Below are 15,734 nucleotides of genomic sequence, written 5' to 3'. Positions count from 1 at the left end.
CATCTCCCTCTCCACGGACATAACTACAGCTATATAACCCTTGTCTCTGCGTCCAGCCCTGTATCCCTATAGTCATCTACTACGTGACCTAGTTTCCCGCACAACAACCCGCGGCCTCGCCTTGCCCCGGAGGAAGAGTCGTAGTGGTGGTGATGGTGGTGTAGCGCTGCCTGAGCGGGCGGGGCGGGGCGGGGCGGGGCGTGGAGTGGAAGGGGGGTTGGTAGGACTTGGGAGGGAGGCAAGGGTGGAAGTCGGTGATGGATGTCGGTAAGGAGGGGGCTATATTGGACGCCTGGAGCTGAGAAACTGGGAAACAGATCGTTACCACCACCGCCACACGTCCCCATATAACCTCAGACGGCCCTTCCTCGCCTCACAGCAGTAAATATTGGCCCTGAGAACCCTGCGTCCAGCCACTCCCTTCCGCAACACGCCGACTCTCGCCTCTCCAGCCTCACAGCATCTAGAGTTCCCATGCTGGCTCCCTCTCTCCCTGTCCTCCACTCCTTTGCCTTTGGTCTGTCCTCTCTTCGTTTGGTGGCTAGGAAGGAGGCTGCTATGGTAGTCGTTGCTTAGGGCTTATGTCTCAGCCCGTCACGTAGCCTTGGTTAGAAATGCTTGGTGTGGCGTGGTAGTGAGATCAATGAGAGACTTCCTTGGTATAGTGGTGGAAGTGTTGGTGGCTAGGTGTTATGGAAAGAAGGGGATAATGAGGGTGGCGATAGTAGTAGAAGCGGTAGTGTTTGTGGTGTTGATGGTGGTGTGGTGTAGGAGTGGTGAGCGGAATGAGAGAACTGATTACTGTAGTGGTGTTGATGCTATGGGTGTTGTGAGATGGAGGGGGAAATGAGGGAAATGGGAGAGAGAGAGAGAGAGAGAGAGAGAGAGAGAGAGAGAGAGAGAGAGAGAGAGAGAGAGAGAGAGAGAGAGAGAGAGAGAGAGAGAGAGAGAGAGAGAGAGATAACAGGCGTGGGTAGTTATGGTGATGGTGATATTAAAGAGAGAGAGAATGGTGATATTGAACAGAGGAAGAGAAATGGTGATGCTGTAGGAAGAAAGGATGATAATGCTGAGGAGAGAGGAGAAAGATGATGCTGAAGAGATGATGATGGTGATGCTGAAGAGAGAGAGAGAGAGAGAGAGAGAGAGAGAGAGAGAGAGAGAGAGAGAGAGAGAGAGAGAGAGAGAGAGAGATGGTGTTGAAAGGGAAAGGGAAAGGAGGATGATGATGATATTGGAAGGTAAGGGGAAAGGGAAGGGAGGAGTGGGAGGAGAAATAATGGTCGCTTCGTGCCTGACCCAGTGAGTGTTTCGACTGTGGCACATCATTGCTTGCTCAAAAATTTACGTTGTGGAGGGAAACAAGGGGGAAGAAGGGGTTGAGCTAGCGCACACACACACACACACACACACACACACACACACACACACACACACACATACACACACACACACACACACACACACACACACACACACACACACAATCATCTCTCTCTCTCTCTCACACACACACACACACACACACACACACACACACGTACAGCTCCCCGGCGGAACATCACCAAAATAGCATCATCAACCAATGGGAGGAAGGGAAGCGAGTGTCGTCATCAATACCTCGGGGCCGACCAATGGGAAGGCTCTCTGCTCAGGCCCCGCCCAGTATCCCTGCGTCACCTATGACGTCAGCAACTTGCGTCAGGAGAAGACCTCAATATCAGCTGGTTCAGAAATGTGGATGGAGGGAATCTTTGTTTTGGTCCTTTTGAGTCAGGGGGTCTGAGGGCCAATTAACGGAGTAGCGGCTGGGACAGAGCGACGAATGGGCCTTTGTTGGGTGAGGGGCGGCGGGCGCGGGGGGGTTGGGGGGGGTGACGAAGTGAATTCAGAGGGTTTTCAAAAATATTGTTTAGCTGTAGGAGGCGTGGCTCTGCTGGCTGGCGAGGAGCGAGGGGAGAAGGGGGGCGAGGGAGGGTGGCATTGCTATGGCGATGGTGGTGGGGGTGCGAGAGTTGCCATAGTGAGTCGCGGTCAAGGGTGTCCTGTGACGTAAGGTGGTGTCCTTTGTGTGTGTGTGTGTGTGTGTGTGTGTGTCCTTATTAAATATGGACAGTAGATGGATTTATGTAAATATTTATAGTCGCTTGAAATCTATTAACGCAACTATAAATTCTAGTCATTACTTTCTTATTTAATTATTGTTCTGTAATGATTAAATTGTGTGCGTGGCGTGTGTGTGTGTGTGTGTGTGTGTGTGTGTGTGTGTGTGTGTGTGTGTGTGTGCCGTTGTTGTTGTTGTTGCTGTTGTTATTATTATCGCTGTTCGTTACGTGTGGTTATTCTTTTCGGTGGTGAAGGTGAAATACATAACTACAATAACGGAGGACATAAGTGTTGTGTGCTCTCCGTTGTGTTGCCAGAAGGATGGTGTTGCTATGGTGATGCTGAGTGCAAGGATGACTGTAGTAGATGTGGTGGTGGTGGTGGTGATAAAGTTATGTTTGTGACTGTGATGATGCTGGGTGATAATATTGGGTGCTGGAGGTAATAATCTTTAGCGGCATCGAGTGTAGAATCAATGGTAACGCAAGATGCCATTAACTCTGTCCTGTGGTGGTGGTGGTGGTGTTGCTGTGCGCGAGCGGTGTGTGGTGTTGTGCATTGTGGTGTGGTGTGGTATGGTGATATCTAGTGTGTTTGTCGTTTTTTTTCTTCTTTTAATTACTGGGTATGTTGGTGTTTCTGGTAATATTGGTGGTGGTGTTGTGTTACCAAAATTTTGCCTTAAACACCAGAGCAAACCATGACTGGAATCTCTTACACTAACACCTCGACTGAAATTTCTCTCTCTCTCTCTCTCTCTCTCTCTCTCTCTCTCTCTCTCTCTCTCTCTCTCTCTCTCTCTCTCTCTCTCTCTGTCTCTCTCTCTTCAGAGATTTGGGATTGGGAGAACTGAGAGAGAGAGAGAGAGAGAGAGAGAGAGAGAGAGAGAGAGAGAGTCGTATACGAGCAGGCTGGGGACAGGCTGGGGGCTCCTATGAACTGCCAACGCTAGTACTTAAACATTTATCATTCATACATTTTTTTCCCCTCCGAGTTCCCCCAATTTCGTAGCGAGGCCTATTCAGGAGAACTTTTTACTCCTTTATTTTTCCTTCATGTGCCCCTCTTCCTCTTTCACTCTGGGCGTATATAAAAAAGACTACCCATTGAAGAGAACTATTTTTATATTTTTCTTCCTCTGTGTGTGTGTGTGTGTGTGTGTGTTTGTGTGTGTGTGTGTGTGTGTGCCCCCTCTCCCTCTGTCATCCTAGCTCGTATAAAAGGCTATATATTTTGGGGCCAGGCATTCACTCACCAGCTTAATTTCATCTTCCTGGACCCTCTAATTAAAAGAAAGGGGGATCGGGCGGTGACAGGGAGAAGTAACCCAACGCCTCGCAGCTTGGGTAGGGTTAGTCTAGCTCGTATAAAAGGTTACTTACCGGTTTTTTTAGGGGGAAGGCATTCATTAGCTTATCTTCTCAACGGAGGCTAATTGAAAGAGAGATTAAGTAGCTTCAGGGATAAGTGAGTGCCTAACGCTGTGGCCTAGACTGGGTCACTGAAACATATAAAAAGACGTCGAGTAGTTTATCAGTATTAGTAGTAATAGATTAGTGGCTTAAATTGGGTTACTGAAAGACTGGGTAGTTTCAGGAGAGTATCTAGCGCTGAGTGGCCTGGACTAGGTCACTGAAACATATAAAAAGGCGTCGAGTAGTTTATCAGTAGTAGTAGTAGTAGATCTGTGGGTTAAATTGGGTTATAGAAATTCATATAAAAAGACTGGGTAGTTTTAGGGAAGTTCCTATCGCTGTGTGGCTTAGACTGGGTTACTGAAACATATAAACAGACGTTGAGTGGTTTATCAATAGTAGTTTTGGTAGTAGTAGTTCTCTGACTTAGAATGGGTTACTGAAACTCATAAAAAAGACGTTGAGGAGCTTAGGGAAGAGTGCCTAACGCTATGTGGCTTGAGCCTCATATAAAAGTGTACCTGTGTTTCAAAGATGCATTCGTTGTTTATTCTTATCTAAATTGACCCGCTGATTAAAGAGGAAACGGATTGAACTGTGTCAGGGTAAGGGACGCACGGCGGAGAATATGTTATCAAAACTCGAAATATGACTCCTTAGATTTAGTGAAGAACTATATTATTTTACTTTGATATAATTCTCTGTAGCCAGAAGAATGAAGAACGGAAGCACGAATGAGTTATGTAGCGTTGAACAAACAAAACCAGCGAAGGAAATTTGGGGCCGCTTGAACGTTCTTTTCCCTACAAATGAGCGTTGGAAATATGACTCCTTAGATTTAGTAAAGAACTACATTATTTTACTCTGATATAATTCTCTGTAGCCAGAAGAATGAAGAACTGAAGCATGAATGAGTTATGTAGCGTTGAACAAAGAAAATAACCAACGAAGGAAATTTGGGGCCGCCTGAACGTCCTTTTCCCTAAAAATGAGCGTTGGACTCCAGTGTGTCCGTGAATAAGCCTAAAATAATTCTCCCTAAAAAAATCATAAAAGAACAAATAAGTCCATAAATAAATAAGTCCGCAAATAAAAACACAAGTGGAACGATGAATGAAACGAGGAATAATATATGGAAAAAAAGATTTGCTCAGAAGCTTGAAGTACTAATGCATGAGTTACGTAACGCTTAACAAAGAAAACAACTCATGAAGGAAAATTACGGCAGCTGTCTTCCCTGCTCTTACCCCTAAAAAAAGATAAAAAAGTGTTGGACAAATTTGTATACGAATAGGCCTAAAACACTTCTCCCTTAAAAAAATCAATAAACGAACAAATAGATTCATAAATTGATAAGTGTACACGTAAATTAAAACGGAATGATGAGTAAAAGTGGAATCATATAACAATTAAAACGCAAGTGGAATGATGAGTAAAAGAGTGGGATAATATAACCCCCCTCCCTTTAAAAAAAAAATCAATAAACGAACAAATAAATTCATAAATTGATAAGTGTACACGTAAATTAAAACGGAATGATAAGTAAAAGAGTGGAATAATATAACCCCCCCCAAAAAAAAAGAGATTTCGTAATGTCCTCCCGGAAGCAGGTCATCTTGTTTCCGAGGCGGCCCCGACTCCGATGCTCCTCCGCAGAAAGACTCCAACTTTGATTAGAACCGTCGAGTAATATTGGCGAGTGTCTTGCGGGAGTGATGGAGCGACGGCGCATGAGAACTGAGCCACTCCTTGTCCTGTCAGTGAGGGCCTGATTACTTCGCGAGGAGGAGGAGGAGGAGGAGGAGGAGGAGGAGGAGGAGGAGGAATGAAGGAAGGGGGAGATAAATAGATTGAATGGTGGTGATTGGAAGAAGAGAGACGACTTCAAGGAGGAGGAGGAAGAGGAGGAGGAGAAGGAGGAGGAGAGGAAGGAGGAGAATGAAGAAGAATAGAAGGAAACGGAAAAGGAGAAGAATGATGATGATGATGATGATGATGATGATGATGATGATGCGGAGGAGGAGGAGGAGGAGGAGGAAAGAGTGTGTGGGTGTATATATGAAACGAGTGAAAAATTGACACACACACACACACACACACACACACACACACACACACACACACACACACACACACAATATAGTTTTTTTTTCTCTTCTTAAACATGATATCAATTTGACTATATATATATTTTTTTTTGTCTTCTGAGAGCTATTCTTACCTCAAGTACCTGACGAGTACTTCTGCAGGACTAAAATCTAGGTCACTAAGACGACCTCATTTCATATCACTTTGCTCTATTCACTCAAACTCAAGCCAACTTTCTAACCGCTACATATTCGATTTGCAAAGATCCGTCACCCATCAACCCTGACTTCGATTCTGACTTCGATCAAGGCAACCATTCAACCAATTCTCTGCTCCCTCTACTAACCCCTGACCTAACTTATCAACGGCTTGCAAATTCGGCTTGCAAATATTCCCGCATGCTACCCATCAACCCTGACTTCGATTCTGACTTCGATCAAGGGAACCATTCAACTCACTCTCCGCTCCTTCCACTGGCACCTGACCTAACCTGCTAACGGCTAGATATCCAGGTCCATATTGTAAGACACTTTCAGTTCTCACATCAGCTATTTCTAAAGGTCGAAGAGGAGGTCACTCGGGTTCTAACGAGTGTTTCTTCAGGTTCATGGTACAAAAGAAGACTCACACTACCACCAGGGTCATAAAACTACCCCTGGAAATGCCCACAACTCCTACGAAAGCCTTGTCAAATATGTGTTCTTGTAATACGACCCTCAGTTCGCAAGCCTTCCCGTACCCCACTCATCAACTCAGACATTCAACTCAATCCCCGCTGCCTCCACCAACACCTAACCTAACCGCCTATGTGTACGGCTTGCAAAGATCACCGCATGCTCTCCCTCATCCCCGATTTCGATCAAGGGAACTATTCAACCAACTCTTTCCGTTCCCTCGCCGAACACCTGACCTGACCTGACCTGCAAACAGTTATATATCCAGCTTGCAGACATCCACGAATGCTACCCATCAACCCTGACTTTGTAGCCCCGATCAAGTATATTAAGCATCCAAATACACGAAATATAACCTAATCGTTTCGCTCCAGTACAGGGAGGGAACGAGTACTGGCACATCTCAAAACAGCGTAAGGATGTTGGATGCCTGCTTACATATACATACTGAAAAAACTAAGGCATCATTGACTTCTCAACCCAACCTTTATATTTATTTATCGCGTTAAGGGAGACAGACCAGAAGCTTAACATAAACTAAACTAACACATTGCTCCTCTAAAAAAAAGATGACCCCCCCCCAAAAAAAAAAGAGATCAGAGAATGTCCAAAATTATTTACAAACAAAACTTTAAGGGCAAGCGCGTGGCATGGACCTAGTAGGCTGGGTGGAAGGTGGAAGAGGACGGGTGGAGAGTGGGTGGAGGGTAGGTGGAAGGCGGGTGGAGGGTGGCGTGGAGTAAGTGATTGGCCACGTGGAGGCGAGAGTGATCGATCAGTGTTTGCCGTCCATTGAAAGTGTTGGTCGTACGTGCCTTGTTGTAGTCTCCCCCCTCCTCCTCCTCCTCCTCCTCCTCCTCCTCCTCTCCTCGTTCTCCTCGTCCTCCTCTTTCTTCTATACTTCTATCGCAACCACAGCATCTTTGATCCTAAGTGTCTATTGTGATTCTTCCCTCACCCTTCTCCCTCTTGACTTCTCTCTCAACCTCCTCCATCCTTCTCTCCCTCCCTCCCTCCATCTACTTCCCTTCATCTACTTCCCTCTTCCCTTCCATCCACTTATCTCCCTTCATCTGCTTACTTTCCTCCCTCCATCCACTTCTCTCTTCTGCCTTCCTCTCTCCATCCATCCACCCATGACCATCACAACACAAAAAATAGGAGGAGGAGGAGGAGGAGGAGGAGGAGGAGGAAGAAAGAGTGTGTGGGTGTATATAGGAAACGAGTGAAAAACTGACACACACACACACACACACACACACACACACACACACACACACACACACACACACACTCACTCGATCACACTCCTTTATATCCTCGGAAAATCTTGCCGAGTCGAGGACGTGGAGAATATACTTACTTGGATATGACTCAATGATTCCCCGATCGCTCTTCTTTTGCCTGTGATCACGTAGGCAAGAATGCGACTGAGTAAGGAAAAGGGGATTAAGTAGCACAAGTCTCCTTTATTAACTTTCTCTTTTTGTATTCTCCTGTCTCCTTCTCGTTTGCCCCTTTTTTTCCCTCCTCCCATCCCATTTCTATATCCCTTACCCCTTCCACTGTTTTTCCCATTATATTTTTTCTTTTCTCAACCTCTTCTCTCTTTTTATCTCTGGACACAAATTCCTCCTCTCTCTTTCTAACACTGTATTTTACCTGATACTTCCTACATCCCGCACCACAGTAAGGGCCAAGATCTATAGTAGAGGACGTGGGGTGGCAGTGTATATTTTTGTGTTTTTCATGGCAACGCAAATTCACCGATCATATTCTCTTCTCTGAAACACACAAGAGTACGAATAGAAGAGAGTGAGGCCATTTTTAGCAACACTTACACCGCCCCTCGCTATCTCTTCATCAGTCTCTCATCGTGTGTGTGTGTGTATATCTCTCTCTCTCTCTCTCTCTCTCTCTCTCTCTCTCTCTCTCTCTCTCTCTCTCTCTCTCTCTCTCTCTCTCTCTCTCTCTCTCTCTCTCTCTCTCTCTCTCTCTCTCTCTCTCTCTCTCTCTCTCTCTCTCTCTCCCACGTCTCCTCTTTTCCCCCTTCGTGTCCTCCTGCCTCCATCTCCCCGCTTCTTCTCATCTTCCACTTCCTGCCTCCTCCCATCTTTCGACTCTTCTTTCCATCACTCCTCCGAACTTACTCCTTTCCTTTTTCTCTCCTATTGTCTCTCACCCTCTCCCTTCTTCCTCTCGCTTCCTCCCATATTAGTCTTCCTCTTCTTATCTCCTTCAGCATTTCATCGTCTCTCTCCTTGCCATCTCTCATCTTCCATCATCACCTGTCATCATACTCTTTAGCTCTACTCGTCTCATTATCTCTTCCTTCACCCTGTTTCCTCCCGTTTGAGTCATCTTCCTCTCGTCTCCTCCCGCCTCTCAAATCTTCCCGTCTCCTTCTGCAGGTGCTGGGGGCTAGGAGGATGGCGCTTCACTGGGAAAAGCTTTCGCCGGCGGAGTTTCAGCAACTGCAAGATTTGACAACTTGTAAGTATACCTATTTTTTAATGGTCTGTGTGTGTGTGTGTGTGTATATGTGTGTGTGTGTGTGTGTGTGTGTGTGTGTGTGTGTGTGTGTGTGTGTGTGTGTGTGTGTGTGTGTGTGTGTGTGTGTAGGTGATGGAAGCAGCTGAAACACCCTTAAAATGTAGATGAAGGGGAGAAAGTCGAACGGATCGGTGAAATTTTTGTAAGTGAAACGCGGATGGGTGACTCCGTAGACCTCTCGACTTGCGCATCTCTGGTGGCGGCGGTGGTGGTCTTGCTGCTGGCACTGCTACTACTACTGCTGCTGCAACTACTACTACTACTGCTACTACTACTATTACTACTACTACTACTGTTACTACTACTACTACTACTACTACTACTACTACATCTACTACTACTACTGCCACGCCCTTCTTACTGCTGCGTAGCGATTCTGAGCTTAGGCATCGAGTTCCAAGCCTAGAGGAGAGAGAGAGAGAGAGAGAGAGAGAGAAATATTAAGGGAGTGAGGGAGTAGTTATGGAGTAAGCCGCCAGGGTAGAGGAGAGGTCAGGGAGGAAGGCCACGCGATCTTGTGACCTCTGACCTTTACCCTTTATGACTCCCCTCCACGCATCCCCCCCCCCACTCCAGCCTCCCCTGCGTCCGCTCTCCTCAACTTCCTCTCTCTCTCTCTCTCTCTCTCTCTCTCTCTCTCTCTCTCTCTCTCTCTCTCTCTCTCTCTCTCTCTCTCTCTCTCTCTCTCTCTCTCTCTCTCTCTCTCTCTCTCTCTCTCTCTCCCCCCCCCCCGCCGTGTTCTTTCTCTCCTTCCTTCCCTTTCACTTCTCTTCTCCGGTCTCGTCTTTCACCTCCTCATTTCTTTCCTTTCCTTGCTTTTCCTTTTCCTTGCTATATTTTTCCATTTTTCATTTTTTTCATTTTTTCTTTTCTTTAATTTTTTTCCCTTTTCTTTCCGATCCTTTTTCCTTCCGTTTCCTCTTTTTCTTCTCCGCTCCTTGCCTTTCTTTTCCTTTCCTTCCTTGCATCCCCTCTCCTCACATTTCCCTTCCTTCGCATTTCTTTCTTTTCCTTTCCTTTCCTTTATTTTCCCTTCTCTTCTTTCCTTCCCTTTCCTTTCCTTTCCTTTTCTTTCTCTTCTTTCCTTTCATTTCCTTTCCTTTTCTTTCTCTTCTCCTTTCCTTTCCCTTCTCTTCTCCTTTCCTTTTCTTTTCTTTCTTTTCCTTTCCTTTCCTTTCTTTCTCTTCTCCTTTCTTTTCCTTTCCCTTCGCTTTTCCTTTGCTTTCCTTTCCCTTCTCTTTTCCCCTCCTTCCCCTTCCCTTCCTTTCCTTTCTTCCCCTTCCTTTTCTTTCCTCCCCCTTCTCTTCTCCTTTCTTTTCCTTTCCTTTCTTCCCCTTCTTTTTCTTTCCTTCCCCTTCTCTTCTCCTTTCCTTTCCTTTTCATTCCTTGCTTTAACAGTCCATTCATTATATATTAATCTTTTACTTGCCATTCCTTTCGTTTCCTTTTCTCTATATTATTCCTTTTCCCCTCCCTCCTTTCTCTTTATTTTCCTTTCTATTCTTTATTTTCATTCTCCTTCCTTATATCCCCATCCATCTCCTCGTGTTCCCTCCCTGTCATCCTCCTCTATTTCATTCCCTTCCGCCTCTTCTTTATTTTTCTTCCTTCCCCTCCTCTCTCCCTCCCTCCCTCCCTCTCCTTTCCTCCTTTCCGCTTCCACACCCAACCGTAAATATTCCCTGAGAAAACCAATAATATTCCTCGTTTCTTTTCTCTCCTTTTCTCCTTCCTCCTTCCTTCTTTATTTTCCTTCTGTCCACTTTTTTTTCCCCTTCTCTTCACTCATAACCATTTTCCCTCCATATTTATTCTTTCCGTTCTTATTCTTTTTTTCTATTTTCGGCTTCTTTATTTTCTTTCTTCTTCTTTTTCTTTTTTTTTCTCCTTTTTTTTTCTTTTTCTTTTTTCTTTTTCCTCTTATTTTCTTTCTTGCCTTCTTTTTTATTCTTTCCTTCTTCCTTTCTTTCTCCTTTTTCATCATCATCATCATCATCTTCTTCCTCGTCTTCTTCTTCTTCTTCTTCCTCCTCTTCTTTTTTATTTCTTCTTCTTTTACTTCGTTTCTCATTTTTCTAGTTTGTTTCTAGTTTCTTTTCTACGAAATAAACGTTATCAGCAGGGAAGAAGAAAAATGTGTGTAATTCACCTCCACGGCCTGATCACGTGTTGGACTCGTAATCGCCAGCAGGTACCCTCCCGACATGAGCAAGTGCTCTTTATCGTCGATCTCTGGCTACTGGCAGGACCTCACACACCACACACCCCATCCCTCCTAGTCCTTGTCAACGGGAAGAATCTGGCTTGAGCGGGCTCGAACCGCCGCCCTGTCAGACCGTGAAACCTGGCAGCGCAGCGCTCTAACCAGTTGCACCACGGTGTGTGTGTGTGTGTGTGTGTGTGTGTGTGTGTGTGTGTGTGTGTGTGTGTGTGTGTGTGTGTGTGTGTGTGTGTGTGTTAGTAACAAAATTCATGGCATTAATTTTATTTATTTAGACAGTGTAAACTCTTCAAAAGGATATATTCAGCATCTTCTTCCCTCCTCCTCCTCTTCCTTCTCCTTCTCCTCCTCCTCCTCCTCCTCCTCATCCTCCTCTTCCTCCTCCAACTCCTCCTCCTCCTCCTCCTCCTCCTCTACTCCTTTCATCGTCGCCAGCCTTGAGTCACGTGTGAGTGGCAAGAATTTGTTTGCTCGGATATTTTTTTTTCTCCATTTTCATGCAAATATTGACGGAGGGGAGGCGGCGAGGCGCGGGTGGCGGGGGTGTAAGCCGCGGGAGGGGGGAGGGTGAAGGGATGGGAGGGGCGGAGGAGTGGATGAGTGGGGGAGGTAAGCGGGAGGGTGCCGGCAGCTAAGTGGCGGGGCGGGGCGAGGCGGGATAGGGCGGGGTGGGGCTGGGTCGCTTGTTGTTCACACTAGCGCCCCTGAGGTGTGTGTGTGTGTGTGTGTGTGTGTGTGTGTGTGTGTGTGTGTGTGTGTGTGTGTGTGTGTGTGTGTGTGTGTGTCGATCTCACTCCTTCACTGTCTCCTTATCTCTCCCCCGCCTCGCAGTGTTTTCATGTCCACACCACTTTTTTTTTTTTTACTCAACTGCGTTATTATTTTTTCTTCACTTTGTTTTGCACCAACCACACACACACACACACACACGGTAGCTCAGTGGATAGAGTGTCTGCCTCTCAACCAGAAGGACCGGGGTTCGACTCCCCGGCCGGGTGAAGATAAGTTGGGTTTATCTTCTTTCTCGTGTAGCCCCTGTTCACCTAGCAGTGAGTAGGTACGCGACGTCAGGCAAGTAGTTGTGACCTCGTTGTCGCGGTGTGTTGTGTGTGAGTGGTCTCAGTCCTACCCAAAGATCGGTACTATGAGCTCTGTGCTCTTCCGTAGGGGAACGGCTGGCTGTCTACAGCAGACCAAGAGGTGAATTACACTCTCTCTCTCTCTCTCTCTCTCTCTCACACACACACACACACATATTCCCCGTAGTGCAGTGGTTAGCGCACTCGCCGCACAACCGAGAGGGCCCGAGTTCGATCCCCGGGCGAAGTGGAGATGGATGGGCAGTCTCCTCAAATCCGTGCCCCTTGCCCACCCAGCAGTGAATGGGTACTGGCTGTCAGTCACACAAACACACACAAAAAAACACGAAATTATATTTCCTCTGGCCCTTCACCCCTCCTTTCTATCTTTTTTTCTTTACTGTTCCTCTCTTTATCTGTATCTATCTTATCTATATTTTTTTTTACATTTCGGCCTATGGCGCCGGTAGGCTATCTTGGTGGGGCCTGATGGTCGGCCTCAGCCCGTTGTGGCACAGGCAAGTGTTTATAGTGGCGCTAACTTGCTTGGCTCATGTCCCCGGAGCTCATCTTTGATCCTCTATCTCAGAGAGAGAATCTAGAGTCTGGATTGATTGGTGTTCTTCAGGACAGCTTGTGGCGGGGGGGTGGACGCGAACCCGCGTCCTCTCCTTAACGCGGCGCCGGCACGCTAATCACTCAGCCACCGCCTCCCTATCTATCTCTGTATCTATCTATCTATTGTTCTTTCTCTTATTGACTTTTCTCTCCTTATCATATTCCTCTTTTTCCTCTCCTTTTTCCTCTCCTTCCTCTCCTTTTCCTCCTCTCCCATTTTCTTCTTCCTCTCCTCTGATTGTTTTCTTCCTTTCTCTCGCCTCTGTTTGTTTTCTTTCTGCCGTTCAATGTTTCCCGTCTTTCCCTTCCTTGCCCTGCTTCCTCTCCTTTCTTTCCCTGTCCTCCCTTCCTTCTTTTTTTTATTTCTCTTCCTTTCGATCCCCCTCAGCTTATTTTTATTTTTCCTCCTTTCCTCCCGTTATCACACCCTCCTCTCTTTTTTTTTCAGCTTCCACCTTTTATTCTGCCTTTACCTCTCTGTCCTTCATCTCCCTCTCTCTTTCTCTCCTTCACTTTCCACTCCCTCCTTCCATGTGTCCATTCCATTCCCATCCTCCCAATCTGTTTCTCCAAGTCTTAGTTCTACGTTTTCCTCCTCCTTTGCCTCTTTCCTTCATTCTCCTCTCCCTCACTCTTCACGCCTCTTTTTCCTTCCGCATCTTTTCCTTGTCATTTTCTCTCTCGGATCTTTTTGTTTTTCCCTCTTTGTCGTCTCCCTCTCTCTTTATTATCTTTCTCCTCCTCTTGTTCTTCTCCGTATCCATTCCTTCCCTAACAATTATCCTCCTCTCTTTCCTTCCGCATCCATTCCTTGTCTTTTTCTCTCGGATCTTTTTTTTTCCTTCTTTGTCGTCTCCCTTTTTTCTCTTCCTCCTCCTCTTGTTCTTCTCCGTATCCATTCCTTCCCATTCTCTCAACTTATCACCCCTCCTTCAGTTTCCACCCCTTTTATCCTCCCACTTCCGTTCTTTCTCTCATGCACTCATTACTTCCTCGTATTCTCCCCCTCTTCTCTACCCTTTCCCGCTGATATCTCTCGTTCTCATCCTCGCTTCTGCTGCTTCCTCACACTCTTCCCTCCTTTTCTCTCCCTCGCTTTTGGTCCCTTTCACTGATTTCTCTTGTTCTCCCTCGCCTCTGCCCGCTCCCATTGTTTCCTTGCCGCTCCTCGCTACAAGTCTAACGTGTCAGTCCACCACCGCCAGCGCCCCGAGTTTGGCTATTCCCGACCCCTTTATGGCCACCTTTGCCTGGCCCTGCCGTTTGTTTACCCTCCTGTTTGGGGCACCGTGTGTGTGTATGTGTGGGAGGCTGGGGAAGATGGTGGCCAGCTGTTGAAGGGTTTGGTGCTTGGGGGTGAGTAGGGAAAAGAGGGGAAGGGGTTAGAGAGGACAGGAGAAGAGAGGGATGAGGTGGGAAGGAAAGGGGAAGAGAGGTGTGTGGGACTGGGGAGTAGAGTGGCCATATGTCTGTTGAGTCGTCTGTTTCTTGGGAGGGAAACGAGAGAGGAGGCTGGGGGGTATAGTGATGGCCAGCTGTCAGTTTTAATCGTCACTTTCTTAGCAGGGAAAGGGAGAGAGGAGATTAGGAGGCTTGAGAGTATGAGAAGGCCAGCTGTTTGTTGTTTGTGTGGGAGTGGATTGGGAGGGGCGGGGAATGGGGAGCTACGTGTGTGTGTGTGTGGGCGTATGCATGCGAACCGTAAGTGTGACTGCCGCCTGAATTTAACGTTGGAATGTACGAGTATTGGGTGTCGTTAGGGAGGGAAAGGGAAGGTTATGGTCGAAAACTCACTCAGGTATAGCGATGAGCCTCCAACTTCGCCACATTGCTGACACCCGAATACCACCCACAACCCTCCCCCTGCCCTCCCCTCCCCCTCTCCACTCCTTCGTTGATAACCTCTTCCCTCCCTTCCCATTCTTCTCACGTTCCTCCATGCACATCTCAGGCACCTCGGCGTAATTAACAATGGAGTTTTAGAATTCCCCAACTACTTGCCTTATGAAGCGAGAAGGTAGTTGTTTTATTTCTTTTCGTTTTATTTTTGTTGTTGTTGTTGTTGTTGTTTTGCTGCACCCGCGTCTCAGGAAATTATAAAGAAAGAGACTCTCATTGAAAAAAAGGTTTGTTGTTTCTTTTTTGGGGGGGTGGGTGTTTAATCATGTTTTTTTGCGTCTTTGTTTTGTTTTGTTTTTCCTTTGTAGTTGTTGTTGCAGTTGTTGTTGTTGTTGTTCATCTTCTTCATCTTCTTCGTCGTCGTCGTCGTCGTCGTCGCCGCCGCCGTCTTTTCTTCTTATTCTTCTTGTTTTTGTTCCTGTTCTTCTTCTTCTTTTTCATCTTCTACTTCTTCACTTTCTTCTTTTCCTCTTTATTTTTTTTCTTATTATTATTATTTTCTTTTTCTTATTCATATTCCTCTTATTACTATTATTTCCTTCGAGTGACTCATTCCGCAGACCCAATGATACCCTCGTGTTTATCCTCACGTTCCATCTTTCCTCCCAAGTCGACGCTCGAGTTTAGGATGCAAGCAGGCGAAGGAAAATAGGAACCGAGTCGAAGTTTTGCTCTTTTTTCCACGACCAATGAGGAGAGGAGAGAAGGAACGGCCCGCCTACACTCTCCCACGGGCTCCATTATGATGCTCGAGGGCAGAATTTACACAGAAAGAGCCCTCGTGGCCCCCCTTTGTCTCTTGTGAGTTCGATTGATTCCTTTGTTGTGGCGAAGAACAGCAGGTGCGAGGATTGAGAAGCAGAGGTAGTGTGTGTGTGTGTGTGTGTGTGTTTTATTACCTTACTTCTCTGTGTAATATTTGTTTGTTTGGTATATATTCACATCCTTCTTTTTTCACATTTTCTTTCCTCCTTTCTTTCTCTCCTTTCCAGACTCTACCAAGAAGTTAGAAGATGTACTTAAGGAGTTCACCGGCACAGGTCCACTCTCCAAATATAGCCTCGATGGGGTAAGTTCTTAA

At 46.4% G+C, this 15,734-nt stretch overlaps 1 protein-coding gene and 1 non-coding gene across 3 annotated transcripts in view; both read left to right on the top strand.

Moving 5' to 3' along the window:
• The window catches only part of LOC127004350 (diacylglycerol kinase 1-like), a 73,634-nt gene that overhangs the window by 30,964 nt on the left and 26,936 nt on the right, over positions 1-15,734 (top strand). For both annotated transcript variants that reach the window (XM_050871928.1, XM_050871929.1), the window contains exons 2-3: positions 8,695-8,776; positions 15,646-15,722. In XM_050871928.1, coding sequence (XP_050727885.1) covers positions 8,713-8,776; positions 15,646-15,722 — 141 coding nt within the window. In that variant the 5' untranslated portion in view covers positions 8,695-8,712. The remainder of the gene's footprint in view (positions 1-8,694; positions 8,777-15,645; positions 15,723-15,734) is intronic.
• Trnae-cuc (transfer RNA glutamic acid (anticodon CUC)) lies at positions 11,983-12,056 on the top strand. Its single transcript has one exon. It is a non-coding gene; the product is annotated as a tRNA-Glu (tRNA).

The sequence above is a fragment of the Eriocheir sinensis genome, chromosome 28 (assembly GCF_024679095.1).
Source record: "Eriocheir sinensis breed Jianghai 21 chromosome 28, ASM2467909v1, whole genome shotgun sequence".
In the NCBI taxonomy this organism is placed as follows: Eukaryota; Metazoa; Arthropoda; class Malacostraca; order Decapoda; family Varunidae; genus Eriocheir; species Eriocheir sinensis.
This window is presented reverse-complemented; position numbering and strand designations above follow the sequence as displayed.